This window comes from Panthera tigris, chromosome E2 (assembly GCF_018350195.1).
Source record: "Panthera tigris isolate Pti1 chromosome E2, P.tigris_Pti1_mat1.1, whole genome shotgun sequence".
Classification (NCBI taxonomy): domain Eukaryota; kingdom Metazoa; phylum Chordata; class Mammalia; order Carnivora; family Felidae; genus Panthera; species Panthera tigris.
Window position 1 is genome coordinate 60,339,597 of NC_056674.1, and position 23,449 is coordinate 60,363,045.

At 70.5% G+C, this 23,449-nt stretch overlaps 1 protein-coding gene across 6 annotated transcripts in view; it reads right to left on the reverse strand.

The window, feature by feature from the left end:
* The window catches only part of PIEZO1 (piezo type mechanosensitive ion channel component 1), a 54,210-nt gene that overhangs the window by 3,712 nt on the left and 27,049 nt on the right, over positions 1-23,449 (reverse strand). Inside the window, exons 3-43 of one of the 6 annotated variants that reach the window (XM_042970588.1) lie at positions 19,582-19,704; positions 18,662-18,704; positions 18,391-18,529; positions 15,561-15,729; positions 15,236-15,449; positions 14,746-14,917; positions 14,523-14,636; positions 14,299-14,440; positions 13,833-13,961; positions 13,528-13,628; positions 12,991-13,251; positions 12,373-12,484; positions 12,054-12,232; positions 11,824-11,972; positions 11,549-11,731; positions 11,092-11,198; positions 10,830-10,990; positions 10,494-10,670; positions 10,094-10,219; positions 9,775-9,975; positions 9,114-9,318; positions 6,683-6,787; positions 5,966-6,119; positions 5,590-5,833; positions 5,392-5,488; positions 5,131-5,302; positions 4,622-4,711; positions 4,453-4,547; positions 4,109-4,180; positions 3,537-3,637; positions 2,944-3,040; positions 2,808-2,864; positions 2,546-2,718; positions 2,355-2,461; positions 2,006-2,197; positions 1,658-1,916; positions 1,398-1,586; positions 987-1,263; positions 615-711; positions 380-527; positions 87-301 (exon numbers count right to left, since the gene is read on the reverse strand). In XM_042970588.1, the coding sequence (XP_042826522.1) occupies positions 87-301; positions 380-527; positions 615-711; positions 987-1,263; positions 1,398-1,586; positions 1,658-1,916; positions 2,006-2,197; positions 2,355-2,461; positions 2,546-2,718; positions 2,808-2,864; positions 2,944-3,040; positions 3,537-3,637; positions 4,109-4,180; positions 4,453-4,547; positions 4,622-4,711; positions 5,131-5,302; positions 5,392-5,488; positions 5,590-5,833; positions 5,966-6,119; positions 6,683-6,787; positions 9,114-9,318; positions 9,775-9,975; positions 10,094-10,219; positions 10,494-10,670; positions 10,830-10,990; positions 11,092-11,198; positions 11,549-11,731; positions 11,824-11,972; positions 12,054-12,232; positions 12,373-12,484; positions 12,991-13,251; positions 13,528-13,628; positions 13,833-13,961; positions 14,299-14,440; positions 14,523-14,636; positions 14,746-14,917; positions 15,236-15,449; positions 15,561-15,729; positions 18,391-18,529; positions 18,662-18,704; positions 19,582-19,704 (6,148 nt within the window). Of the gene's footprint in view, positions 1-86; positions 302-379; positions 528-614; positions 712-986; positions 1,264-1,397; positions 1,587-1,657; positions 1,917-2,005; positions 2,198-2,354; positions 2,462-2,545; positions 2,719-2,807; positions 2,865-2,943; positions 3,041-3,536; positions 3,638-4,108; positions 4,181-4,452; positions 4,548-4,621; positions 4,712-5,130; positions 5,303-5,391; positions 5,489-5,589; positions 5,834-5,965; positions 6,120-6,682; positions 6,788-9,113; positions 9,319-9,774; positions 9,976-10,093; positions 10,220-10,493; positions 10,671-10,829; positions 10,991-11,091; positions 11,199-11,548; positions 11,732-11,823; positions 11,973-12,053; positions 12,233-12,372; positions 12,485-12,990; positions 13,252-13,527; positions 13,962-14,298; positions 14,441-14,522; positions 14,637-14,745; positions 14,918-15,235; positions 15,450-15,560; positions 15,730-18,390; positions 18,530-18,661; positions 18,705-19,581; positions 19,705-23,449 lie in introns of all 6 variants that reach the window. The other 5 variants (XM_042970589.1, XM_042970586.1, XM_042970585.1 and 2 more) reach the window with 5 other exon arrangements.

Below are 23,449 nucleotides of genomic sequence, written 5' to 3' on the forward strand. Positions count from 1 at the left end.
GGGCGGGAAGGCCAGGTCAGGGCGCCCTGCCCGAGGCCGGAGCCCCAAGGTCTCCGGGCCCAGCGCCGGCCCGGCCGGACACCCACCTCTCGGTGACCGCGGGCAGAATGAGGAACATCCAGAGGTGGATGGCCAGCACCAGGACCACCTGGAAGGCCAGCTTGCCCAGCACGGTCTTGCGGAGGTAGAGGGCGCGGTCGATGACCATGGTGCTGAACTGGATGAGCAGCATGACCAGGAAGGCCTCGGGCACCTGGTCGTCTGACAGTGAGGACGTGATGTCTGTGGCTGCCGAGTGTTTCTGTGCCGGGAGAGCAGAGGTCAGGGGGTGGCGGGGGGGAGGGGGGTGGCGGCGGGGGGTGTCAGGCTGTGTGCTCACCCCAAAGGCCCAGAAGCCAAAGATGATGATGATGAAGTCAACGACGTCGGCCAGGAACATGAGGGCGTAGACGTCGGTGGCCGCGCGGTACTGGGTGTGCAGGATGTCGTGGAAAAAGCAGTGCAGGGGCCGGTACACGCTCTGGGCCCTGCAGGCGGCGGTGGGCTCAGTGCGCCGGCGCCCCCAGCTGCGCCCTCCCACCCGCCCTGGCCCGGGGGCGGCCACGGTCACTCACAGGGCCAGGCAACAGCTCTGCAGTCGGAGCCCCAGGGCTCTCGCCCTTTCCCGGGGGCGACTCCACCTCTCGCTCCCCGGGGCCGCCGCCACGCCTTCTGTGGGAGCAGCCGCTGCTGACGGGAGCCCCGGGGACGCCGGGCCCAGCTCCGACTCCCGACCACCCCGAGACCACCCCCCAGGGGGCTGGATCACCCCACTTTATGGACCAGCAGGCTGGGATGAACAGAGGCGTCCCCAGGTCGCTGGCAGTGGGCCAGCCGGGGCCGCGTCACCTGCCACGTGGGGCAGGCCGGGAACGCGGCGGGGGGCCGCGGCTCCAGGTGGGAACCCGCTGGGCCACAGTGGCCGTGGAGGGACAGGGCCGTCGTACCAGCGGCTGCGGGCTCCACAGGCTCTGTGCTCTCCCTTCTCCTCTTCCTGAAACGCAGGCTGATGGGCTTTGGGTCTCGGGGCTTGGGCTCCACGGGAGGCTCTGGGGGCCCATCCCCTGCTTCCGCCTGCATGTGGTACTGGGTGAGGGCCCCAGCCACCCCTGGTTCTCCCTGGGGTCCTGGTGACGTCGGCTCCTCCTCAACCCCCTTCTTCCCAGTGCCGCGGTCGTGGTCCTTGGAGAGTTGGTCCCCTTCATGGTCCCAGAGGCCGTAGCACTGCAGGGGGGTGGGGGCGGAGAGAGGTGAGGAGGCTGGTGTGGCTGTACCCCGGGACCCGCAACATCCAGCTTGCCTCCCGGCAGGTGGGGTGTGTGCCGGGAGGTGCCCGCCTGCCGTCCCCGGCGACGCACCAGCAGCTGGGAGCGGTGGAAGAACAGGGCCATGAGCTGTACTAGGTCGTACTTGACGTAGCCGTCGGTCTTCTCCAGGCCCAGGATCCGTGGCGGGAAGTACGGCTTGTTCTCGTAGCGCCGGAGCACCGCGTGGGTGTTCCAGGGGAAGAAGCCAAACTGGAACAGGTACTTGGTGACCACGGTCACCTGCAGGGGAGGAGGCTCAGCATGGCACGGCCAGAACTCCCTCTCCCCCGCCCCCCCGGGCCGCGGCCCACCTCGGTGAAGACGATGGCCGTCATCCAGAAGCGCTTGCTGGGCCTCGGGATGGACAGCATGGCCCACAGGAAGACGAGCACGGGCAGCACCAGGGAGGTGGCCGAGGCGGTGACCATGTGGTTGAGGATGATGACGAAATAGCAGACCAGCTCCGAGTGGGCGGCCACGCACTGGTAGGCGGCCTGCAGCAGCCGCAGCGCCCGGCCCTGCCTCTCTTCGAACTGCTGGGCCTCCTCCAGCTCCTGGATGTGCAGGTGCCTGCGGGGAGCCGTGCCCAGGCCCGCTCGCACCAAGGCCCGCCGCCCCCCACGCCCGCCGCCCCCCCAGCGGCCGCCCTGGGCACCGACCTGTTGAGGAGCAGCTCGCTGGCGGTGCGGGTCCGGGTGGAAGCACCGGCGGGAAGCTCCCGGGAGCCGTGCAGGGAAGCCCCGGGCTCGGCGGGCGCGTCCTCGCCGCTGCTGCGGGCGTTGCACCCCGTGCTCAGGGGGCCGCCGGTGGCCTCCGCGGCGGCGCTCGGTGGCTCCTGGGCCCCCGGCCCACTACGGGAGGCGAGGGCGGTCACAGAGAGGCAGCCCGCCCTCTGCTCTGCCCGGGCTCTGGGGCCGGCAGGCCGCACGCCTCCTGGTCCGTGCGCCCACAGCGGGGCGGCTCTGCCCGGTCCCGGCCGCCTCCCCAGCCCCGCCAGCCCACACCCACCTTGCCGCCGCGCCGGGTGCGTCTCGGGCCCCCGCGGAGCCTGGGGGTGCGGCCTCCGCGCCCCTGGCATACAGCTGGTCCAGCAGGCCCCGGTGTACCTCTTGGCCCTGCGGGGCAGCGAGAGGCTCAGGGCGGCAGTTCCCCCGCGAGGGGCCGGCCCGGGGCTCGGGGGTGTGGGCGCGCGCGCTCACCCTGAGCAGCGCCTGCGTGTACAGGTAGCGCTCGGCGCGCAGCACGTCACTCATGGCGCGGTGGTGCCGCGTGAAGGTGTGCAGCCAGTCCGTCAGCCCGTCCACCAGCGCCTGCCCCAGCAGCCACAGAAACCGCACGGCGCTCAGCACCCGCTGCATCACGTGGCTGTGGCCTGCGGCGGGGGCAGGGGAGAGGGGCGCTGCAGAGGCTGCCGGTGGGAGGCCCCCCGCCCCCCCCCGGTCTCCGGGCGCACGCACGCACCAGCCGCCTCTTGGTCTGGGCCCTCCGCCGGCTCCGCCTCCGCGCCCGGGCCGCCTCCTGGGCACAGGGGTGTGTGCTGGTCAGCGCCTTGCGGCCCCGTGGCCCCCGGCGCCCGCCCCGCGCGCCCCAGGCTCACCCGCGGGCGGCTGCCCTGGCTGCTCCTGCCTCGCCTGCTCCTCCCGCTGCCTCCTCAGCACCGTCTGCGCGTTGGTCACCCATGCCTGGTACGCCAGCTGTGGGCCGGGCCCTCGGGGTCAGCACCCCGCCTCCCGGGACGTCGGGTCCCGCTCAGCCCACCTCGGAGCTCCCGGGGAGCTTGGGACCAGGCCGGGCTGGGGGCCTTCGGCTAGCTCCCTGCTTCAGGGTGGGTGGGAAGCGGGTCCCGTGGGGCTGTGCCGTGGGGGCAGGGCACGTGGCTGGCATTCGGTGCCAGGGCCACTTCCTGCAAACTGAGGACCCAGGGGTAGGCGAGGGACCCCACCGTTTTCCAGCAAACACGCACAACCCTTCTCAAGTCCTGGACGCTCAGCGGCGACGTCAGGAGACCGTGGACGGAGGCCCACGGAGCCGCCGCCTGTGACCTGTGCGCCCCACGGCCTGCGTGTGCCTGTGACCTGTGGGCTCTGGAGGTCTGAACGGATCTGGGCAGGCTGGCTAGAGAGGGTCTCTCCTCCCCCCGCGCCCCACGGACAGGGGAAGGCAGGCAGGCAGGCGACCCTCCCACCTCACCTGGAAAGCGCTCTGTGCCGAAGGCCTGGGGTCCTCGGGGGGGGTCTCCTCCTCCTCCTCACTGTCAGACTCGAACAGGAAGTAGTCCCCCGAGTGGATAACTGCAGGCAGGTGGGGCTGAGAACTGTCCTCCCCGACAGGGGCTCGGGCTCCACACCCCCCGCCCCAAGACTCAAGTCCTCTCTAGTTTCAGACGGGTCCAGGAATGCGCCGGGCCGTGGCACCCAGCATGGGTTCCCTCGGCCTCCCACCATCCCGGGGGACAGCCACGGGAGCTGGAGGCTGGGGCCAGGCCAGAGCAGTGACGGGACGCAGACGGGACAGGAAGAACACGAGGGCGGGCGTCAGCACGAACACTCAGACTCGTGAGAGTCTGAGCGACAGGGGAGCACAAAGCCTGCGTGGGGACCCGGCTGAACCGAGGCCCAGCCCGTTACTACTGTGTGGCGGGGTGGGGCCGGAGGGCCGGCTGACAGGGCACACGGGGAAAGGCCGGGGTGCACGGCCACAGGTGGGCGCACAGCAGCTGAGAGAGGAGGGGCCCGGGCACAGTGGGCCCAAGGAGGTAGTACCTGTGGCATGGTCCAGCCAGGGCCGCCACCACTGCCTCCGTGGCGGGGACGAGCCCCGTGGACTGCCAGGCCCTGTGGAGGGGCGAGGCGAGCGTGAGCCGGTGGGGCGAGGCGTGGGGAGGGCGTGGGCAGCGCCCCCCGACAGAGGGGGCCTCGCGGTGCAGTGGGGAGAGAGGACAGTCCACAGGTGCAGGCGGACGGTGGCAGGCTGGCCCGCGGCCCACAGGGGCACGGTGAGCACGTGGCACAGGACAGACGGGCGCACGCGGCACAGACCAGACAGGAGTGGGTGCCAGCAGCACGGATGCCAGGACCCCGGGGCCCTGCGAGCCCCTCACACTCACCCGGCTCCTGGGGGGGGCCCTGGGGCTCCTGGGGGCGGCTGCGGCCGGCCCGGCTCTGCCTGTGCTTCTCCTGTTTGGCGCGGATGCGCTCCATCCTGGGGGGCGGGGGCGGCTCTGAGCACCGAGCTGGGCGGGAGAGCCCGGGGCCCCCCACCCAGACGGCACCTACTGTCTCTTCAGCTGGGCCAGGGACTTCTCCTCCGCCTTGCGATGGAGCTCGATGCTCTTGAGGTTGGCCGCGTTGTACAGCGCGAAGCCCCTGCGGGGAGGCGGCGTCACCCTGGCACCCCAGGGGCACGGCTCCCCGACCTGTGGCCTGGGCCCAGCCTCCACCCAGGTCCCTCCAGCTCCACAGCCCCCCTTGTCCCCTTGTCGTGAGCTGGGATGAGGGAGAGGGCCCCCTCCTGCTGCCTCCTGACTCTCAGCGGGGGGCGGGGGGCGGGAAACAAGCCACCAAAGAGGCGTCCGTGGGGGACAGGAGATGCCCGGCTCGACAGCCCAGGCAGGGAGGCCGCCCAGCGGCCGTGCGCCCTCGGGCCAGCATGGGGGCAAAAACGGGCCGAACTGCCGGCCAGGGGCAGGGCTGGGGTGGGTCAGGCCCTCGGAAGTCGCCCGAGTGACACGTTAATGTGGCGGGGCGGTGCCGCGCAACCCGGGGGGCCCGAGGCGGGGCCTGACCTGGAGGCCTGCAAGGCAGTGGCCTGCAGCTCAGCACTGACGTGCAGGAAGTAGCGGCTGAGGAACACGCGGCGCTCGAGCAGCAGGAACAGGAAGCACACGCTGTCCCAGAGCACGCCGGCCTCCTCCACGGGCAGCAGGCAGTCCCGGTCCCGGCTCAGCATCTCCTTGGCTGCGGGGCGCGGCAGGGTCAGGGGGCGGAACCCCGGAAGCGGTGCGCGTCTCCGAGCCCCGCCCACAGCGCGCCCCCCGGTCACTCACGGTCATAGTAGCCTTTGACGGTGCACACGAGGCTGAAGAGCTGGATGACCCAGCAGAAGCTGCTCTGCATTTGCTCCACGAAAACGCAGGACAGGAGCTGGGGCAGGAAGGGGGGTCAGGGTCAGCCTGGGCCCGGGGGAGGGGGGGAGGGCGGAGGGGGGGGGGGGCGGGGGGCGGGGCCAGGCCGGCCGGGCGCACCGAAAGCATGTTCTTGGAGATGATGACGGTGACGTTGTACAGAATGAGGCAGTCCCACAGCAGGAGGCGGGCACGCGTGTGCTTCTGCAACAGGCTGGTACCAAAGAGCAGCAGGTAGAAGCAGGCCAGCAGGTAGCCCAGCCCGAAGATACTGATGCGGGTGGCTCCCGTGACGAACACCACCACCAGCACCAGCCAGAAGAGGTAGCGGAAGACGGCCACCTTCAGCATGTCGAGGTAGGACCTGCCAGACGGGGCGTCACTGCGGGGCCCGGCGGAGGGGATCCCGCCGCCAGCGCCAGTCAGGCCTGCGGGCGCGCTGCCCGTGCGGCCCCGGCCCCAAGCGGGCCGCGGCCCGGCCGTGCCCAGGACGCACCTGCAGTAAATGAAGTTGGGCACGGGGTCGGGCTCGCCCTGCGGCACCTCCAGGCGGTCGGTGTTGGTGCCGGCCACGTGCTGCCACTCTTCCGTGCGCTCGGCTGCGAACACCTGCCACTGCTGGGAGGCGCACAGCAGCAGGAGGAAGTCACCTGCGGGCACACGGGAGTCGGCCGCTGCGCCGCGCCTCGGGGGGCCGCCAGCCGTGCGGGGCGCGGCCCGCCCGGCACCGGTCCCGTACTCGAGGCCGCAGAGGAGCGCCAGTGTGCCCCTGCGGGGGCCGCACCGGGCCGAGGGCCACACCCGAGCGTGGGCAGCGGGAGACAGGCCCGCGTGTAGCTGTGCCTCTGCGGTGCCGCACGCGCGTCAGGAAGTGTGGCCGACGTGCACCCAGCCACACACCACGTAGGCGTCAGGAGGCACGCCCGCGTCTATCCCTCCGTCCACCTGTGTCCCACCTGCCTGCACCCCCGCACCCACGCCTGCACGCACACGGCGAGCAGAGGCAGGTCTGCGTGGCTGCGTGTGCACAGAGTCGGGCCCGGGGAAGTGGGCGCCCCTGTGGGGACAGGTCCCTCTGGGGAGCCGCGGGACTGGCCGCCGGTGAGGCCCGGACACCGTGTCCCGCGCTGGCAGAGGTGGGCCTACGCCTGAGCGCTGCCTGTCCCCCCGGCAAAACCTCCCCGCCCTCTGGGGCCCAGCCGCAGGCACTCACTGATGAGGTTGGTGGACTTGGGGCTTCTGAAGAAGTCGGGCAGGTACAGCCACTTGATGAGCGCAGAGTTCATGGGGATGGCCTGGCTCCACCGCCACGGGTAGTCTGTGGGCGCAGGGGGCACATCAGGACCCCGGTGTCCTGTCCCCGCCCACAGGCCTCATCCCCGCACCCGCCCACGTGTTCACGCGGTCTCTTGGCGTCTCGGGAGCGAGATTCCAGCGTGTTCCTACCTACGCGTTTCTCAGGCACAGACGGGCCCGGGCCCAGGGGAAGGAGTGAACCCCAGCCCGGGAGTAACGGGCCTGCAGGGGCGGCGGACCCAGAGGGCCCAGAGCGAGGCTCCCAGACACACCTATCAGAACGGCCCAGACAAGCTCAGCGACGACCGCGGTCCCGCGTGCATCACCGGCGGGAACGAACACGGGAACCACACCGTGCGGTCAATTCCGCGAAGTGAGAACTACGCCCAGACACAGCCCTGCACCCCGACGCTCCTGGCCCCGCTACTCCAGAGAGCCCCACGTGAGAAACCGGCGGCCTTCCAGGGGCCGGAGGGGAGATGGGCTCGTGCAGGGCACCGCCAGTCCTCAGCGGGCAGAGAGGAACAGGAAGCACCACACCCAGCGCGTTCGCCAAACGAAACAAGCCAGCCCCCGGCGACATGGGGTGCGGTCCTAGTTCAGCACTGGGACGGACATCGGGACTGCAAAGGGCCCGCAGGACCGCAGACTCGGGGCGCAGGGTGGAGAAGCCTGGGGGGGGGGGGGCGGGAGAGCACTCTGTGGGGTGGGGACAGGCTGGGGGTGGAGAGAGGACTCCGGGGGCGGGAACAGCTGGGGTGGGGAGAGGATGGGGGGGGAACAGGGAGAGGACGCTGGGGGCGGGGACTCCCAGGGCCAATGCGGTGCCCACATGGACCAGTGAGAAGAGGACGCCAGGCCTCCAGTGGAACCGAAAACAGCAGCATCCAGAGCCCATACGGATATAAATTCGCAACTGAACAAATCAGCGGGACGGAGATCTTTACGGAAGATGCCCACCCATAACTCTGAGACACAGAAAGCCACCGCTAGAAAACCGAGAGAAATTCCCGCAGCGGGACCCGCCGCGGAGGCTGCAGTTAGCCGGAAAGGTCCAGGAGAAACAGGCCGTGTGCCGAGTCTCGGGGGAGACACCCCACAGCCAGCCCGGCACCCGAGTGACAGAACGGCACCGGACAGGAGACACTGGCCCCGTGTGAGGCACAGAGACGCACACGTCCCAGCCGCCAGAGGGCCCTGTCACCCGGTCTCACGAGGACAGCAGACTACCCCCAGGGTCACAGCCCAGCGCCCCTCAAAAGTCCCAAGGTGCTGAAAGGCGAAGACGCGGGGAGCTGCCCGGCACCGACACACGGGCGCACGCACGGGGCCGCGGCGAGAGCCGCACCAGCGCGCACGCCTGAGCTCCCGCACCGGGTTGCGTCAGGCTCACGTCAGGGAGCTACTTTTGCAAGTCCGCGTCCAAAGTCAGAAGCCAGCACACAAAACAGGAGACAAGGCGGGGACGAGGACGGGAGAACCTGGAACGCGTTTGGTAACGCGCCCTGTGGTTGGTTTCCAAGACATTCTGGAAAAGCCACAGTCGGGAGCGGTCAGGTCGTTGGTGGCCGCGCAGGGCAAGGACTTGGCCCACGGCCTCCCCCACCGTCACCACCCACACAACCACGGCTCAAGCTTCAGAGCAGCTTCAGGGGCTCCGGGGGCCAACTGGGAGCCGCCGTGGCGGTGGAAGACGTCCCGGGGCCCGCGGTCGGTCGAGGAACACGTGAGAGAAAGCCACGTGACCAGCGCGCCGGGATCAAGGGACAACAGCGGTCCTACGGGTCCCGCCCGCGGCGCACTCCGGAGCGGGCGGACGCGACACCACCTGGGCCGCAGACACGGAAGGGCCACGTCGACAAGTGCACTCCCAGGACAGGACACGGCCACACCCGCCAAAGCAGGAACCGCCCGACAAACGTGGCTTCGCCCACCGGCCCCCTCCCGAAACCTCGCCCAGACCAGAGGGCACGAGAGCAGAGCGCAGCCGAGGGCAGACGTGGGGTCCTGTATCGGACCCAAAAGCCACCAGGGCCACCCCCGGAGGATGAGGCCAAAGCCAGGCTTGTGCGGGAGGGACTGTGGAGCGTGGCCCCTGCCCCGGGTCGCGGGGTCTGGCTGCTCCCTACTCTCTACCTCCACCTTTTCTGATCGTTCCAAATTTCTCAAAATAGAATGTTGGGGAAAAAAAGGGAATGGATGCAAAGCGTCGAGAGGGTGGCCAGCGCCCCACCCTCCCCCCCAGGGATGCTGCAGCCGTCAGGGTCCGAGGAAGGGGGCAGGGGAGGCCCTGGGCGGGGGGGGGGGGGGGAAGCACCCTCGCAGCTTGCCCACGGCCGCCGGCTCACCGAGGCACAGGGCCGGGGGGATGCCCAGGCACAGCAGGTACTGGTACAGGAAGAACAATGCCAGGAACAGACAGTAGTTGGGCCAGAGGCGGGCGATGGCTCCGCGGTGCCGGCGGGTAAGAATGGCCACCAGCCAGCAGCCGTGCAGGATGACCATGAAATTCATGCGCTGCCCAATCACGTTCACGGCCATCAGGAAGCAGATCTGGGGGCGGCGGGGACGGGGTGCACAGTGAGCTGCTGGGGGGAACTCCTGGGTCCCACCTCCAGCCGGGAAGGCTCAGAGCACAGTGGGGACAGCGGCCCAAGTTCACCACGGCCCACACTGCTGTCGTGGAGGCAGGGAGAGCTGGACACGTGTCCGCCGTGTGGGGGTGGGGGGGGCGGGTGGGGGGGGGCGGGCAGGCGGGAACCACATCTCAGGAGGTTCCAAGGCTCAGTGGAGACTCTGACCCAGTCTCCAGTCAGGGTCCAGCCCCCGAGCTTACGCTCCAAGGACACGCCGACTGAGCCCCGGGGGTCCGGCCCTCAGAGGTGTGTGTTCTGTGCCCCCCCCCCCGGGTGGCCCCCAAGGGCCAGCAAGTTGCAGAGGCCCCGCGGAGAGGGACGCGGACCCTCAGCCCTGCCCAGGTAAGGGGTGAGGGCTGACGCTGGGCCTCACCTCCAGCCCAAATTTGTAGAAAAAGAAGTTGACAAAGTACTTGAAGCAGCTGAGAAGATCCTGGTCCAGCCGCTGGCGGGTGCCGTCGGCACAGACGGCCTGGGCAGGCAGCGGGGCCGGCTGGTGCTGCCGACGGTGGTGCTCCTGGCGCCGGTACACAATGGCCTCGAACACCAGCAGCAGCAGGACCAGCAGGTGGTTCTGGGGAGGGGGACACGGTCAGGCCGCCCCCCCCCGCCCCCTGGCCCCGCACTCGCCTGGGGAGGGGGACACGGGCAGGCCGCCCCCCCCCCCCCCCGCCCCCCAGCACCGCACTCACCTGGATGTAGCCCAGGTTCGGGAAGCCCTTCCGGACCCCAAACCAGTTGGCAGGGTCGACGGGTCCCCGGTACAGCAGGGACTGCTTGATCTCCGTTTTCTGCAGGTTGGTGCTGTTGGGGAGGGGCTGGGGGAGGGGAGAATCAGCACCTGTTCCCACCTGGGAGCTGACACCCACCCCAGGGACGACCCCCCCCCCCCCCCCCCCCCCGCCCCAGCCACAACTCCAGACGGGGCCGGACCACACCCTCCCAGGACGCGTGTGGCCTTCAACTCTGACCGACCTCGGTGGGGACGGGGACGGGGCGTCTGGGGACGAGGAGGCCACGGGCAGGGGCGAGGGGAGGGGAACAGAGAGGAGGCCTGGCGGGCTCCCCCGCGCGGCCTGGCCGCCCGCACACCTCGGTACAGTTGCTGGAGTATTCGTGCGGGCTGACGACCTTCAGCTGATACAGCATCTTGCACACGATGATGATACAGGTCCACACGGTGGACAGGCAGGAGGCCATGGGCCGGAAGCGGGGGTAGGGCAGGGCGAAGGCCCACAGCACGACCAGAAGCAGGTTCATCACCGACACCTGGAAGGCAGGGGGGCGGGGGGGGGGGGGGGGGGGGGGGGGGGTGGGGGGCTGGGGCGGGGCGGCACCTCCCCAGGGGCCCTGCGATCTGCCACCCGAGGGTCCCGGCCTCTAGGGGAGCCCGCTGCAGAAAAAGGAGGCGCCCCGCCCCTCCCTTACCTCCTTCAGGGCCACCCACACGGTGTACAGGGCCACCAGCTTGAGGACGTGCAGCTCCAGCAGGCGCCACGCCAACGCCTGCACGCGGGTGAGGACCTCGGAGAAGCGGTCAGCCAGGTCCAGCAGCCGCTCGGCCACCAGGCCCCACTTGCTGGCGGCGGCTGTGGGAGGGGGGCCGTGAGGGCTCGGGGACCAGGGTCCCCGGGCCCGGCGCTCGCAGGGGTCCGGGTGAAGGGACCCCACGCCTGCCGGTCTGACTCACCTTCGGGGCCCTGCACGGCCCGCTGGGGGCCGGCCCCGCTCGGTCCCTCCTCCCTGGCCACCTCCTCCTCCTCCTGCAGCAGCGGGGTCCCGCTGACCGCGTCCTGCCTAGGGTGGGCCCCAAGGCGTCACTCCTCGCCCCAGACCCCGGGGGCTGACGGAGGCCTCCCCCGGGGCCCGGCCGATGTGCTGCCCCCGTGCCCCGAAGGCCGGAGGAACACCCAGCACCGCGGGCCCGCCGTGTCCGAGGGGGCTGCTGAGGCCGTCGCCCCGCTCCGGGCCCTCCCGTCCGAACCCAGCGGCCTCCGTCCCTTCCCGGGGGGGATGAGGCCCTTCCCTGGGCGGGTGTGGGGAGGGCGATACACGCTGCGGACCCCGGGCCCCCGGGAGCCTGCACCCGAGTCCGCACGCCCAGGGGCAGCGGAGGGAGAGGGGCCGGCCGTGGGGGGCGGGCGCACCTTCGAGCCCAGCGCGGGGGGTGGGCGCCGGGCGGGGGCGCGCGCCCCAGGTCGGTGAGCCGCATGAAGGGCTGGTGGAAATAATGCAGCTGCAGGATGCAGGCCAGCAGGAAGAAGCCGGGGACCAGGATGCTGGAGAAGAGCTCGGACACGCTGAACTGCTCCAGACCCAGGTCCGCCAGCCTGGCGCGAGGGGCGGCGGTCAGACGGGGCCGGGGAGGGCCCCACGCCGGGACGCGCCCCCCGCCCGCCCGCCCGCCCGCCCGCCGGCTCACTGCTCGTCCGTGAGGCCGGTCAGGTTGCGCCAGTACGTGGGGAAGTCCCGGAACTGGAAGGTGTAGACGGCGCTGAGCACCAGCATGGTGTAGGCCACCACGAGCCACCAGAACGCCTTGAGCAGCTTCCTCCACAGGCTGTAGTACACCTGCCGGGCGGCGAGCGGTGAGGCCCGGCCTGGGCGCCCCCCGCCGCCCCGCCCCCGCCCCCGCCCCCGCCCGCCCACTACCTGGAAGAGCGTGAGGCACAGCAGGAAGAGGAGCATGTACACGATCTTGTAGACGACGAGGCGGCCGGCAAAGCTGACCACGATGAACATGCCGGCGCACACGTAGATCCAGCACTTGGCGTACAGGCCCGTGACCAGCTCGCCCAGGCTCCGGAGCAGCGTCCGCGTCCGCGTGGGCTCTGCGGGCCGGGCCGGGGGGGGGGGGCAGCCGGGGCATGGCTTCGGGGCCGGGCGGGGGGCACCGCTCCCCGACCGCCCCCCGCCCCTCACCTCGGCGGGCCGCGGCGACCCCCGCGGCGACCCCCGGCCGGCCCCTCACCTGGGTCGGCCACGGCGACCCCCAGCAGGCCGGCAGCACTCTTGGCCCTCCTTAGCAGCTTCTCCTTCACGAACTGGCGCAGCAGGAGCCAGAAGGTCAGGTTGTACAGCAGCTGGGCGGGGCGGGGCGGGGCGGGGCGGGGGTGTCACCAAGGCCCGGCGGCCCGGCGCCCCTCCCACAGCCAAGGGCCCAGGGGATAGCCCCTTGGTGCCGGTGCCCGCCTCCCCGGGGGCACGGTCGGACCCTGTCGCGTACGAGCGCGGACGCGGGCGCGCGTACTCAAGCCCCCGTGACCTCACGCGTACGTGCGCGCGCGCACAGCTCCCGGGACGACACGCGACCCGGCACAGACGTCCGGACCCGGCAACGCTCTGGCGTGCGGGACGCAGACGGGGCACCCGGGGCCAGACGCCGGGGGGACGTGTGACATTAGGGGAACCCGCGTCAGGGACCCAGGGACGGCGCCCCCGACGACACAGGGTCATCGTTCGTCCCCCCGACACTTGTTCGGTCACCGCTCTGGACCGGCCCGAGGGGACCCCGTGGTGACAGCCGGACAGCGGACTCCACGCCGTCACGGGTGCTCGTGCGGGAAGCGCAGGCCCCGCACGCACTCACCATGGCGCCAAGGTCCAGGCAAGGGTAGCGGGTGTGCTCCAGCCCCAGCTGACGCAGGCTGACGGGGCCCAGGGTGGTGGGCAGCTCGGGACGCAGGTCCATGGCCCACACGTAGCGGAGCCCGCACAGCGCCAGCCCGTAGAGCAGGATGAAGGGGGAGCAGAGCATGGCCAGCTGGTGACGACTGCGCACCGTCCAGATGAGGCAGGCCCAGAGCAGCAGCACGAAGGTCAGCCAGCTGTGGTAGGTGATACTCCACACCTGGACGGCGGGGCCGGGGGGCCGGGGGGCCGGTGGGCCGGGGGCACGCACACGGCACAGGGCACACGTTCCCGTACGCGCCCACCCGCTACCCGTGTGCACGCGCACACGCGCACCCACGGCGTGGCTCTCGGCCCGGCAGGCCACGGCTCCGTTTCTGGCAACGAGGCACCAGGTTCTGCGGAGCTCAGGCCGCCATCCGCCCCCCAGAACATCACGACGGAACCAGCAGCGAGGGCCCCCCGGACGGGCCTGCCCAGGCCAGCCGCTCCTTACCATCATGGCGATGAGGGCGCACACGTAGCTCTGGTCCATGATGAGATGGCCCAGACCGTGCAGCGGAGACACGTCTCTAGGCTCCGACAGCCTGGGGTGCACTGAGGGGTGGGGGTCAGAGGTCACCAGAGGGCCAGACCCCAGCCGGGGCAGTTCCAACATCAACGGGCCGGAGCCCCTCACCCACAGGAGACTCTGCCCAATAATTCTGCCGGTGGCCAGCGGGGGCAGAAAACGCCGGCAAAGGACCGGGCTCCCGACTGACACTGTCCCCGGCGTGTCGCGGGACCCGGGGCAGTCCTCACCCCGCTCCACATCTTGGTTTCCAAGACCGTGAAAGGACAGGTCGGACAAAATGGCCCCGACTCCCGTCCGGCTCTGTCCACGGGGCAAGTCCCCAGGGTGCCAGCTGTGGAGGCCGGCGATTTCGCCTCCTGCTTCGCGCAAAATGGAAATCGAGCCTCAGGAGAAAGAGAAAAGCGCCCCGCCCTCCCCACGGGGCCGCTGTGGACACAGCGGCTCTCAGGCACATCCACCCAGGAGGCGGCTGACCGCATGGACCACAGGGCCAGCCCACGGGGCGCGGTCCAGCCCTCTGGGAACCGGGAGGCAAGTGGGGAGGGGGTGGGACACCAGGAGGTCCGGCAAGGTCTCAGGCAGCGGCCGGACCCCACATCCTGGCCCCGGGCAGGGTTGGCCCCAGACGGCACTGCTGGAGAGGTCAGCAGGGCAACACCACCCGGCGGCCACCAGGGGGCAGCACCAGCGTGCCTGCGGCAGGTGGCGTCCCCGGGCAGCCACGGGCAGCGTGGCACTCACGGGGGCGCTGCCGGACGGGGCTGTGGCCGGTCAGGTCGTGCACGGTGCAGCTGTCGGTCTCCCAGTCTGGCCCCGTGGTCGTGGGCGGCACGCGCTGCAGAGGCAAGCCGAGCCCCGGTGAGCCGAGCCCGGGGGCGGGCAGGCTCCGGCACCACGGCTGGGCGCGGGCTCCTTACCTGGGTGGCGCCCTCCTCCTTGGTGGCCGCAGCCCTGGCCCGGCCCTGGGGCCACTGATCCACGTGAGTCAGTTCCACCTCCTGCTCCTCGTCACGCCCGGCCGCCTCCTTCCTCTGCGGGGACCGGCACGGAGCTCAGCCCCCGGCCCCAGCAAGCTGCCCGGAGCGGGGGGGGGGTGGGGTGGGCCCCGGGGGGGGGGGGGCGCTGGCCCAGGAAACCCACCTGGTCCAGGGGCTGGTGTGTGCACAGCTTGAGGAGTGAGGTCACGGTGTAGTAGAGGAGCAGCAGGACGCCGGGGCTCACGTACACGGGCCAGTCGTGGCTGGTATCGAGGACCAGCACGTTGGGACCGGAGCAGTTGCTATAGGTCACCAAGGCCTTGAGGCCGAACACCCTGCCCAGAGAAGGCGAGCCGCTGAGCAGGGCCGCGGGAAGCCAGGGCCAGGCCGTGGGAGGGGAGGAGGGGGGGAAAGGAGGGGAGGGGGGAGGGGAGGAGGGGGGGAAAGGAGGGGAGGGGGGAGGGGAGGAGGGGGGGAAAGGAGGGGAGGGGGGAGGGGAGGAGGGGGGGAAAGGAGGGGAGGGGGGAGGGGAGGAGGGGGGGAAAGGAGGGGAGGGGGGAGGGGGGGAGGGGGGGGAAAGGAGGGGAGCGGACAGGGGAGGAGGGGGGGGAGGGGAGGGGAGGGGGGAGGGGGCCGGCGCAGGCAGGCCTCACCTGGCCCAGATGCCGGCCGGGGGCAGCACGGCCTGGGCGAAGGGCGTCTGGTAGCAGTAGACGCAGATGAGGTGGCCGGCGCCGAAGCAGCCCACTATGACACAGAGCGTGCTGGAGCCCAGGGGGCCGATGGGAAAGTGGCAGGCCCACCAGGTGCAGGTGGCCAGGAAGACCAGGAAATAGACGCCGGAGAAGGCCGAGGGCTGGGCGATGCCTGCGGGACGGGGCGGAGGCGTGACGGCCGGTGGGGAGCCGGACGGGCTGCCGAGACCCCTCCCCGCGTGCCGGTTGGTGCCGGGGCCCCTGCCCCTTGCCCAGCGGGTACCTGCCAGCGCCAGCAGCAGGATGGCCAGCGTCCGTCCGGCGGCCACCAGCAGCCAGTGGGCCGTGACCTGGAACCGGGTGGCCAGCCGAGACCTCTGCTTGGGGGCCGGCACGGGGGCTCCGCGAGGCCCCGCCGGGGAGCCGGCGTCCGCTTCCCTGTCCTCATCGTCCTGCCGAGGTCGTGGGGAGGGGCAGAGGTCAGGTGCACGGCACTCGGGCCACACAAGCGGGGAGGAGGCCTCCCTCGAGTTCACAGGCCCTCCTGGAGGTGGGGCCCGGCCCCGGCCCGTGGTGACAGCTGGCCCCGGGTTATTCCGGAACCCCGCAAGTGCCTCTTTACCTCCCTTTCTAGATCAGGGGGACCCCCCCAGGGCAGGGCAGGCCCCGCAGATTCCGGCATACGCCCTCGAAGCCCCTGGGTCCTGAGAGGCCCGAGTGCTGATTTTTAGGGAAAATACACCATGTCACCGCCCTTCACAGTTTACAGAGCACCCTCACGTCTGTGCCTCACGGTTCTCGTGGCTGAAGCAGCACTTTCCTCGTGGGTAGAGAAACAGGGGCGCGGAGCAGACCGTGAGGGGCACCCGGTTTGACCCCGCTCCCTTTCTGCTGCCTGTGGGGCTCCTGGAGAGCCAGGGGCAGGCGGGCCCGCCAGGCCGCACAGAGACCGGGCCTCCATCCCCGGTTCCACTCAAAGGTTTCCCAGAACGGAGCCGTTTCCTGGACGCCCAGCCCCGCTCCCCCCCATGTCCCACCTACACGTTGGATGCCACGCCCGGGCCTCTCCCAGGGGGTGGCACTCGGCGTCCAGACTAAGTACACAGGAGCCAGGCGACCTGCCCGTGTCCCAGCTCGTACCTCCTGGCTGTGCGGCCTTGGGTAAGTCACCTAACCTCTCTGAGTCTGTTTCCCGTCTGCCAGATGGGGGTGGGACCAGAAAGGTGCTGCCCTCACAGGGCAGGAAGGGAGTGGGGAGGCCATAGGGAGGAGTCCCTGAGCAGTGATCAGAAGCAGGGGCGGGGGCAGGCCAGGGGACCTGGGGCGCGGGACGGCTGGGACCCCAGAATTCAGAGCAGGGGGCGCGGGGCCCTGAGGGGTGGAGGAGGCGTTCGCGGGCAGGCACAGCAGCCAGGCCTGAGTTCCCACCCGCGCACAGCTGGCCGAGGCCCTGGGAAAGTGTCCGCCAGCCTCTGAGGAGTCAGCGTCTGCGAGGGGGGGACGGAGGCAGCCGCTGGGGGGACAGGCAGGTGCTCGGGGCGTCCAGCCGGCCAGCCCTGGCTCCAGCCCCGACTCGGCAGGCCCCTCAGGCGGCCACAGGAGGCTTAGCACAAGTTTCCTCTCTCTGTCCCTCCCCCTGCGCCACCCCCTCAGAGCGTGCGTGCAGAGGCACGTGACATCGTGTCAGGATGCACGGCTGCACTCGTACGCTGTCCCGCGTACGTGTGGGTGGCTCTGGGCTTTAAGACACGCCTGCGGAGGGTACCCCCAGCCCCTCGCTCTGAGGTCTGTCTACACCGGCCACCCCGGCCAGCAAGACGGCACAGGCTCTCTCATTTGCCACCGAGGACACCCACAGGAAGGTGACCTGTCCCGGTCGCCGGGCAGACCGGAGTCCAGCCCCCCGAGCGACCAGGGCAGCGCTGTGCTGTGAGGGTGTAGGCAACATGGGTGGCTGGCCCCCTCCTGTCCTACCCCAGATTTCAGGATCGAGTCTGGCCCCTTCCTGGCAGAGCCGTTCCAGGAAGCCCTGACTCCGCCAACAAGGAAAGCAGAGGCATCCACGGCTCCCTGGGGCCCACACAGTGGCTCCCATCCACAGCTCCCTAGGGCACACACAGTGTCCCTGGGGCCCACACAGTGGCTCCCGCCCGCGGCTCACTGGGGCCCACGTGCCTGTGGGAGTAGAGAGGGGTCACCAGGAAAAGGGTGACCCGAGGGCAGGCGGCAGGATGGTCCCAACCCTGGCTCGACCGCCACAAGTGCCTGGAAAAGCGACCTGACCTCCAGGCTCCCGTTACACCCTCTGAAAGTGGGATCCTAGCCTGGCCCCGTGGGGTAGGGGCAGGGCAGCCTGGGTCACCCCTGACCTGCAGAGGTGGGTGGGAGGAGCCTACAGGCCCTGGGGCCTCCCTGGCAGGGGACACTTGTGGCAGGGTCCCGGACAGTCACAGATCCCACGGAGCCCCGGGGCCCGGACCCTGCCGCTCCAAGGCTGAGGCCATGTGTGGGAGGCCAGGCGGGGCTCGAGACCACAGCCCTCGTGGGGGGGCAGTAGGGCACTCAGGCTTCAGCCATGGGGGACATCAGGGGCCCTGACCCTCACGCCTGATGCTGAGGGAAAGCTCCCAGAGCAGGACACCCCAAGGACAGTCTCTAGATCAGGACCTCCGCCACCCCCCACCCCGTGCCTAGAGGCCATCGACACTCCCTCGGGAGTGGCGTCCACCCTTGGTGCCCCCTGACGGCCAGGAGGTCGGCCCCCTGCACTGCCGACTCCCCACTGCCCCGTGGCCTCCAGGAACGGTTTCTTAAGGTACAGACACGCGTGGGGTCCCCACAAGTTCCCCCGAGATGGAACCCTCCTAGGACCGGGTCTGGCAAACACACAGGCTGAGGGGCTCACAGGGTAGCCCCTCGCCCCAGGAACGGGACACACGCCTTCTCTCACCCCTGAGGCCTCAGCTCTCCGTAATGGACACAAACCGACTCTTAAAACTAAAAAGTGCACGTTTGTCTAAAAATGAAATAATCTCAGAGTCCTCCAACGGCCGCAAGGACCAAGAAGGCCCCGCCCCCAGCACGTGGGCACCCGGCCCACCGACGGCCCTCACCTGCTCCTGGGCGGGCTGGCTCCGCCGGGCTTCCCGTGCCAGGCGCCCACAGAGGCCGAGGCACACGGCTGAGACCACCAGGACACCCAGGTCGGGGGCCACCAGCCGGACGGCATTGGGGATGTCCTTCAGGTCCAGCCTGCGAAGGGGCAGCAAGTGCCCACCGATCGGTCAGGAGGGCAGGTGCCAGGCAGCGGGGGGGTGAGGGTGGGGACAGGAAGGGAAGGGGGGACCCCAGGGACTGGAGGCCCCAGGCAGGGAGAGGGCTTACCTCGTCACCCCTACGTGCTGGGACAGGATCTGCCAGGGGCTGCCTGCGGAGAGAGGCACGGGGGGACGGGGTCAGGCGGTGCCCCACAGCCCTGCCAGGAATCACCAAACACCTGGCCTCTGGGCTGCCTCTACTAGCAGGGAAACTGAGGCTCAGCCAGCCAAAGCCAGGGGGCCGAAGGCCCGGAGGTCTGTCTGCAGAGTGGGGATTCGCGGCCAGGAGCCCAGGCTGGGCACTCAAAACCCCCAGCCGAGGCCACGGCTCCTCGGGGTCCGCGTGGGAGGCCCGTCTCCCACGCAGCAGGACCGGCACGCCCACCTGGCCCTGGACTCCGCTCCACACCCCCTTCTCGACGGCGGTGTGGACACAGTCACCCGAAATCAGGAGCCCGGGCAGGGCGGGGGAGCCAAGCCAGGCAACGCCAGCTGTGGGGACTGGGCGCCCGCGGTTCACATGTCTGGAGTCCAGGGCGCTGAGGCCACTCCTTTCCGGAGCCGGGAGGGTGGGTGCCGGCTGGAAACTGCCCGCAGGATGAGGGGCCCGGGGCAGTGGGGGGCGGGGGGGGGCAGGGCACTGAGGGCCCTTGGTGCCCACGGCCACATTTCCAGGTGCCAGAGGAAGATGCTGACAGAGAGAAGGGCCTAGAAGGCCAAGGCTGCCCCGAGGGCCAGATTTCGGGGTCCAGAATTAGCACCGTGCCTCACTCGGCCCAGCCCCAGGCCAAGTGTCACTGGCTCTTAACACGGCCCACGTGGGCTGAACAGAAATCGTGGACGGGCTCGGGGGCCGGCCCATATTAGGCAAAGCCTGCTGAGGCGGGGCGGCCGGCCTTTCCTGGGGCCGCGGTAGCCCCTCCCTCTCCCCTGGCCCCCAGCTAGCTGTCCCGGGCACCCCCTTCCCAGGTCCCAGTGGAAACTCACAGCTTGGCCCCAGGAGCTGGTCCAGGCGGGGCACGGTGTGCAGGCATATCTGGAAGGCCAGGTGGGCTGCCAGGAAGAGGAGGCTGAAAAGCAGCAGGGCTCGGAGGAGGCGACCAGTGTGACCTGCGGGCAGAGAGGGCAGGGGCGAGGCTAGCACAGGGCCTTCTTCCGTCCGTCCTGGGGGACCCACATCCCACCGGAGTCTGGGAGCCGGGCCAGGAGACCCCAAGCTCGGGCAGGGACAGGCCCACACGAGCGCCCCGTGTGCCTTGCCCCTGGAGAGATGTGGCCCCACAACCGGGGCCGGACCCTGCGCCCGGGGAGGACTCGTGGAGCCCTGGGGTCACCCTGCTCTGAGCGGTGAGCAGCTCACCCTCCGTGCAAGGAACGGAGACCCTGAGGGCCCCACGCTGAGCTCGAGCCCCGTCTCAGGACTCGGGCTGTGCGCGGCGTGCCCCAGATCCTCACTGTGCCACCAACGGATCCCTGGCTCGGGGACAGAGGCGTCCCTCTCTCCTGCCCAAGGCTGGCACGCTCGGAGCCCCTGCTCAATCGTGTCCCCTCGCCCAGGGGTGGCCCAGCGGGTGAGACCCCTGGAGTGCCGTGTGAGCGCACCCGCCGGGGAGGCCGGGGCCGGCCCTTGCCCACGCACCGCCCCACCTCACTTGGCTGAGACTCAGAGGGGGCGAGGGGCTCCCGGGGGCGGCCCAGGCAGGACTTGGACGGCTTCGCTGACACTCGTTTCTAGGTCCCTCCCGGCCCCCGACCCTCGGTAGGGCAGGGGTGAGCGAAGGGGAGGGCAGGGTGGGGCCACGGAGCACTGGGAAGGAGAAATGGAAAATGAACGGAACGTCTGGCCGTCGGCCCTGGCCGGGCCGGCTCTGCTCAGAGCACCGGGCCAAGAGCAGGGGGAGGCCACGGGCCTCCCGTCAGGAGGAAGGGTCGGGCTACCTGTGGGCAGCTGTGCGGGAGCCTGCGGGGAGCCACCGCTGTGCCCCGCTGCCAGGAGCCTGCGGGGGCGAGGGGCCGAGAAGGCTGAGCTTCCCTCCAGGCCAACCCCCCTCGGCCCTGCTCGCCCGGGCAGCCCCTCCCCTGCACACCTAGGAGGTCCCACCAGGAGGCAGTGGGGGAGCACCTGGCCGCCCCCGTGGATGCCCAGGCCGGCCTCGGGCGCTACGGGAGCCGAAGCCTCAAGAGCCAGGCTGCTGGGCTCCTCGCACACGCAAGAACCCGGGGGTCAGAGGGGCGAGGCCAAGGCTCGAGACCCCTGGGCGGGAGGGCGCCCCCGCCCCTGCCTGTCGTCCCGTCTGGCCCCTCTTGGACCTCTGGCAAAGCGCCAGCTGTCACCACTCCCCTCGTCATCTGCCCCTCCTCATACCTAGTTCACTTCTCGGGTGGGCACGCCATGTCCCAGACCACAGGCCACCGCCAAGCCAAAGGGGCCAGGGCGCTGGCCGTGTGGCTGTAGCTCCCTGCCAGGTGGGGGCTGGCTAAGCCAGTCGTGGGAGAGGCAGGGAGAAGCAGGGAGAGGCAGGGAGAAGCAGGGAGAGGCAGGGAGGGGCAGGGAGGGGCAGGGAGGGGCAGGGAGGGGCAGGGAGGGCCAGGAGGGGCAGGAGGGGCAGGGAGGGGCAAGGAGGGGCAGGAGGCCCGGCGCATCTGGCCAACACCACCAACCAACCTGGACAATCTCCTACACTGCCCACCTGAGCTCGGCTCGGGCGGCGGGAGGACGGCATGGGGGGGGGGGCGGGCGAGGGGCTCCTGAACCTGCCAGGGGCGGGGTGGGCAGAGGAGCAACCCCTGAGGATTGTGAGGTTGGGCCCCGAGAGCTGGGAGCGGGCGGGGAAGGGGCGCTGGGGGGCCCAGAAGGTTCGGCCAGCTCCTGTCCCGGGGCCCGAACGCCACTCGCCCGGCCACTCGAGGCCTGCGCACACAGGGCACGACCCCCACCGTGTCCGCGGCAGGGAGAGGCGCGCAGAAACCACCCACCCTAAAGGACCAGGGGGTCGGGCTCTCCAGGAAGTGGGGCTGGCGGGCTATGGACCCGGGGGGCAGAGGCAGCGGGAGGGGCTTCCCAGAGGGGGTCTGTACAAAGAATCTGACCCGCAGCAGGAATCCCGGGCTTGCGGCCCCCAAAACCGCCCTGATAGCGGCGGCTCCATCCCCCACACTGTGGGGCGTCCCTGCCTTCGGCAGGGAGGGTACCTTGTCGACCACCGCCCTTCAGCCCTCTGGGCCTTCCTTCCTCACCCACCCACCCACCCCCAAAGGCCTCACTCGCACACCCTCTTGGGTCCAGTTGTTTGCAGATGCCCCATCTCCTGATGGGACCCGGCCCCTGGGTGCACGGGGCTGGGGGGAGGGGGACCCTTGGAGCGGCTCCTGGGGATATTCCAGGAAGAGTGCTAAGAAGCTGGGGGAGGAGCGCCCGCCGTCACACCCAGAAGGCTCCAGAGACGTGGGGGTAGGAAGGGGACAGGACAGGGGGCACCCCACGAGCCTGAGCCCCGAGCCCTGGGAAGGAGGTTCTCCTCACAGGAGGCGGCAGGAGGGTGACAGGAGTCCCTGGGGACTCACACTGCCATCCACCCCCAGGGAGAGGGCAGGAGTACCGCAGGGCGGGGCCAGCCCCGGGGTGGGCTTTGTCCTGAGGCGGGACAGGTGTTGAGTCCCTAAATGTGAAGCAGATGGCCCGGCCCTGACCCCCAGGCACAGGGACAGGGGACGGGGGCAGGGGTCAGCACCCTCGGGGCCCAGGCGCGTCAGACCTTCCGCCAGATGTCCAGCCTCCGAGCCAGCCCTAACCCGATGCCAGGCGCTCGGGCACCTCCCTGCTTTCCTCTCTCCCACTCGGAAAATCCGGGCAGCCTCCCTGCTCCTGAAGGGCCGCTGAGGGTGGACAGATGGACAGACGGAGGTCAGGCAGGAAAGTCTCCGCAGCGCTCCCTACCCCTTGCCCAGCGGACCCCTCCCCCCACTGCCCATCGGGGGGCCTGCGAACACAGGCACTGGCTCCACGGGTGGACGGATGGTGGGCCTGACGGACGGACGGACGGATGGGAGGAAGAGGGGGCGCCGGGCGGGGGAGGACCTGTGGGAGGTATAGACCCTGCGGCCTGAGCTGGACCAGATGTCACAGGCTAGGGAGGGGTGACCAGCCAGCCTGTAGGGGGCAGAATGACACCTGCCCCCTCCCTCGATGTCCACACCCCAATCCCCGGACCCCGTGAACACGCTTCCTTACAGGGCAGAGGGGAACCAAGGCTGCCAAGCAGCCGACCTGAAAACAGGGGCTGACCTTGGACCCCCAGGGAAGGCCAGTGTCACCACAGGGTCCTAACGGTGGACGGGGGCGGGAGGGCCAGAGTCAACGTGACGAGGGGACACTCGACGGGCCATTGCTGGCTTGGGCGACGGAGGGAGGGGCCGTGGATGCCTCTAGAAGCCGGGAAAGTTGAGGAAACGGGTCCTCCCGGGAGCCTCCAGAAGGAAACGGGGCCCGTGACACCGATGCCGGCCCGCGAGGCCCGTGCTGGTCTCCCGACCCCCCGCCCGAGGGACGAGGCTGTGCTCCAGCGGCCACAAGAGGCTCAGACGCCTCCGAGGCCCAGAAGCAGCCAGCAGCTACACCCCGCGCCTCAGAAGGCGGCGCCTGTGGCCTGCCTCCCTTCACGGGTCCTCAGCTGTCACGGCCAACACGGACCTCGGCCCGGCCGGGGCTACTTTTTCACCCATCTCTGCCGGGCGCTGGCGCTCATGCTGCTGACGGCCGGCTTCTCCCGGGGACCCTCACTCAAGCCCGGGGGCCCGTCCCCCCTCCAGCTCCGAGGGGACCTTCCCACCCACGGGAGGCAGAGCAGCCTGTGGG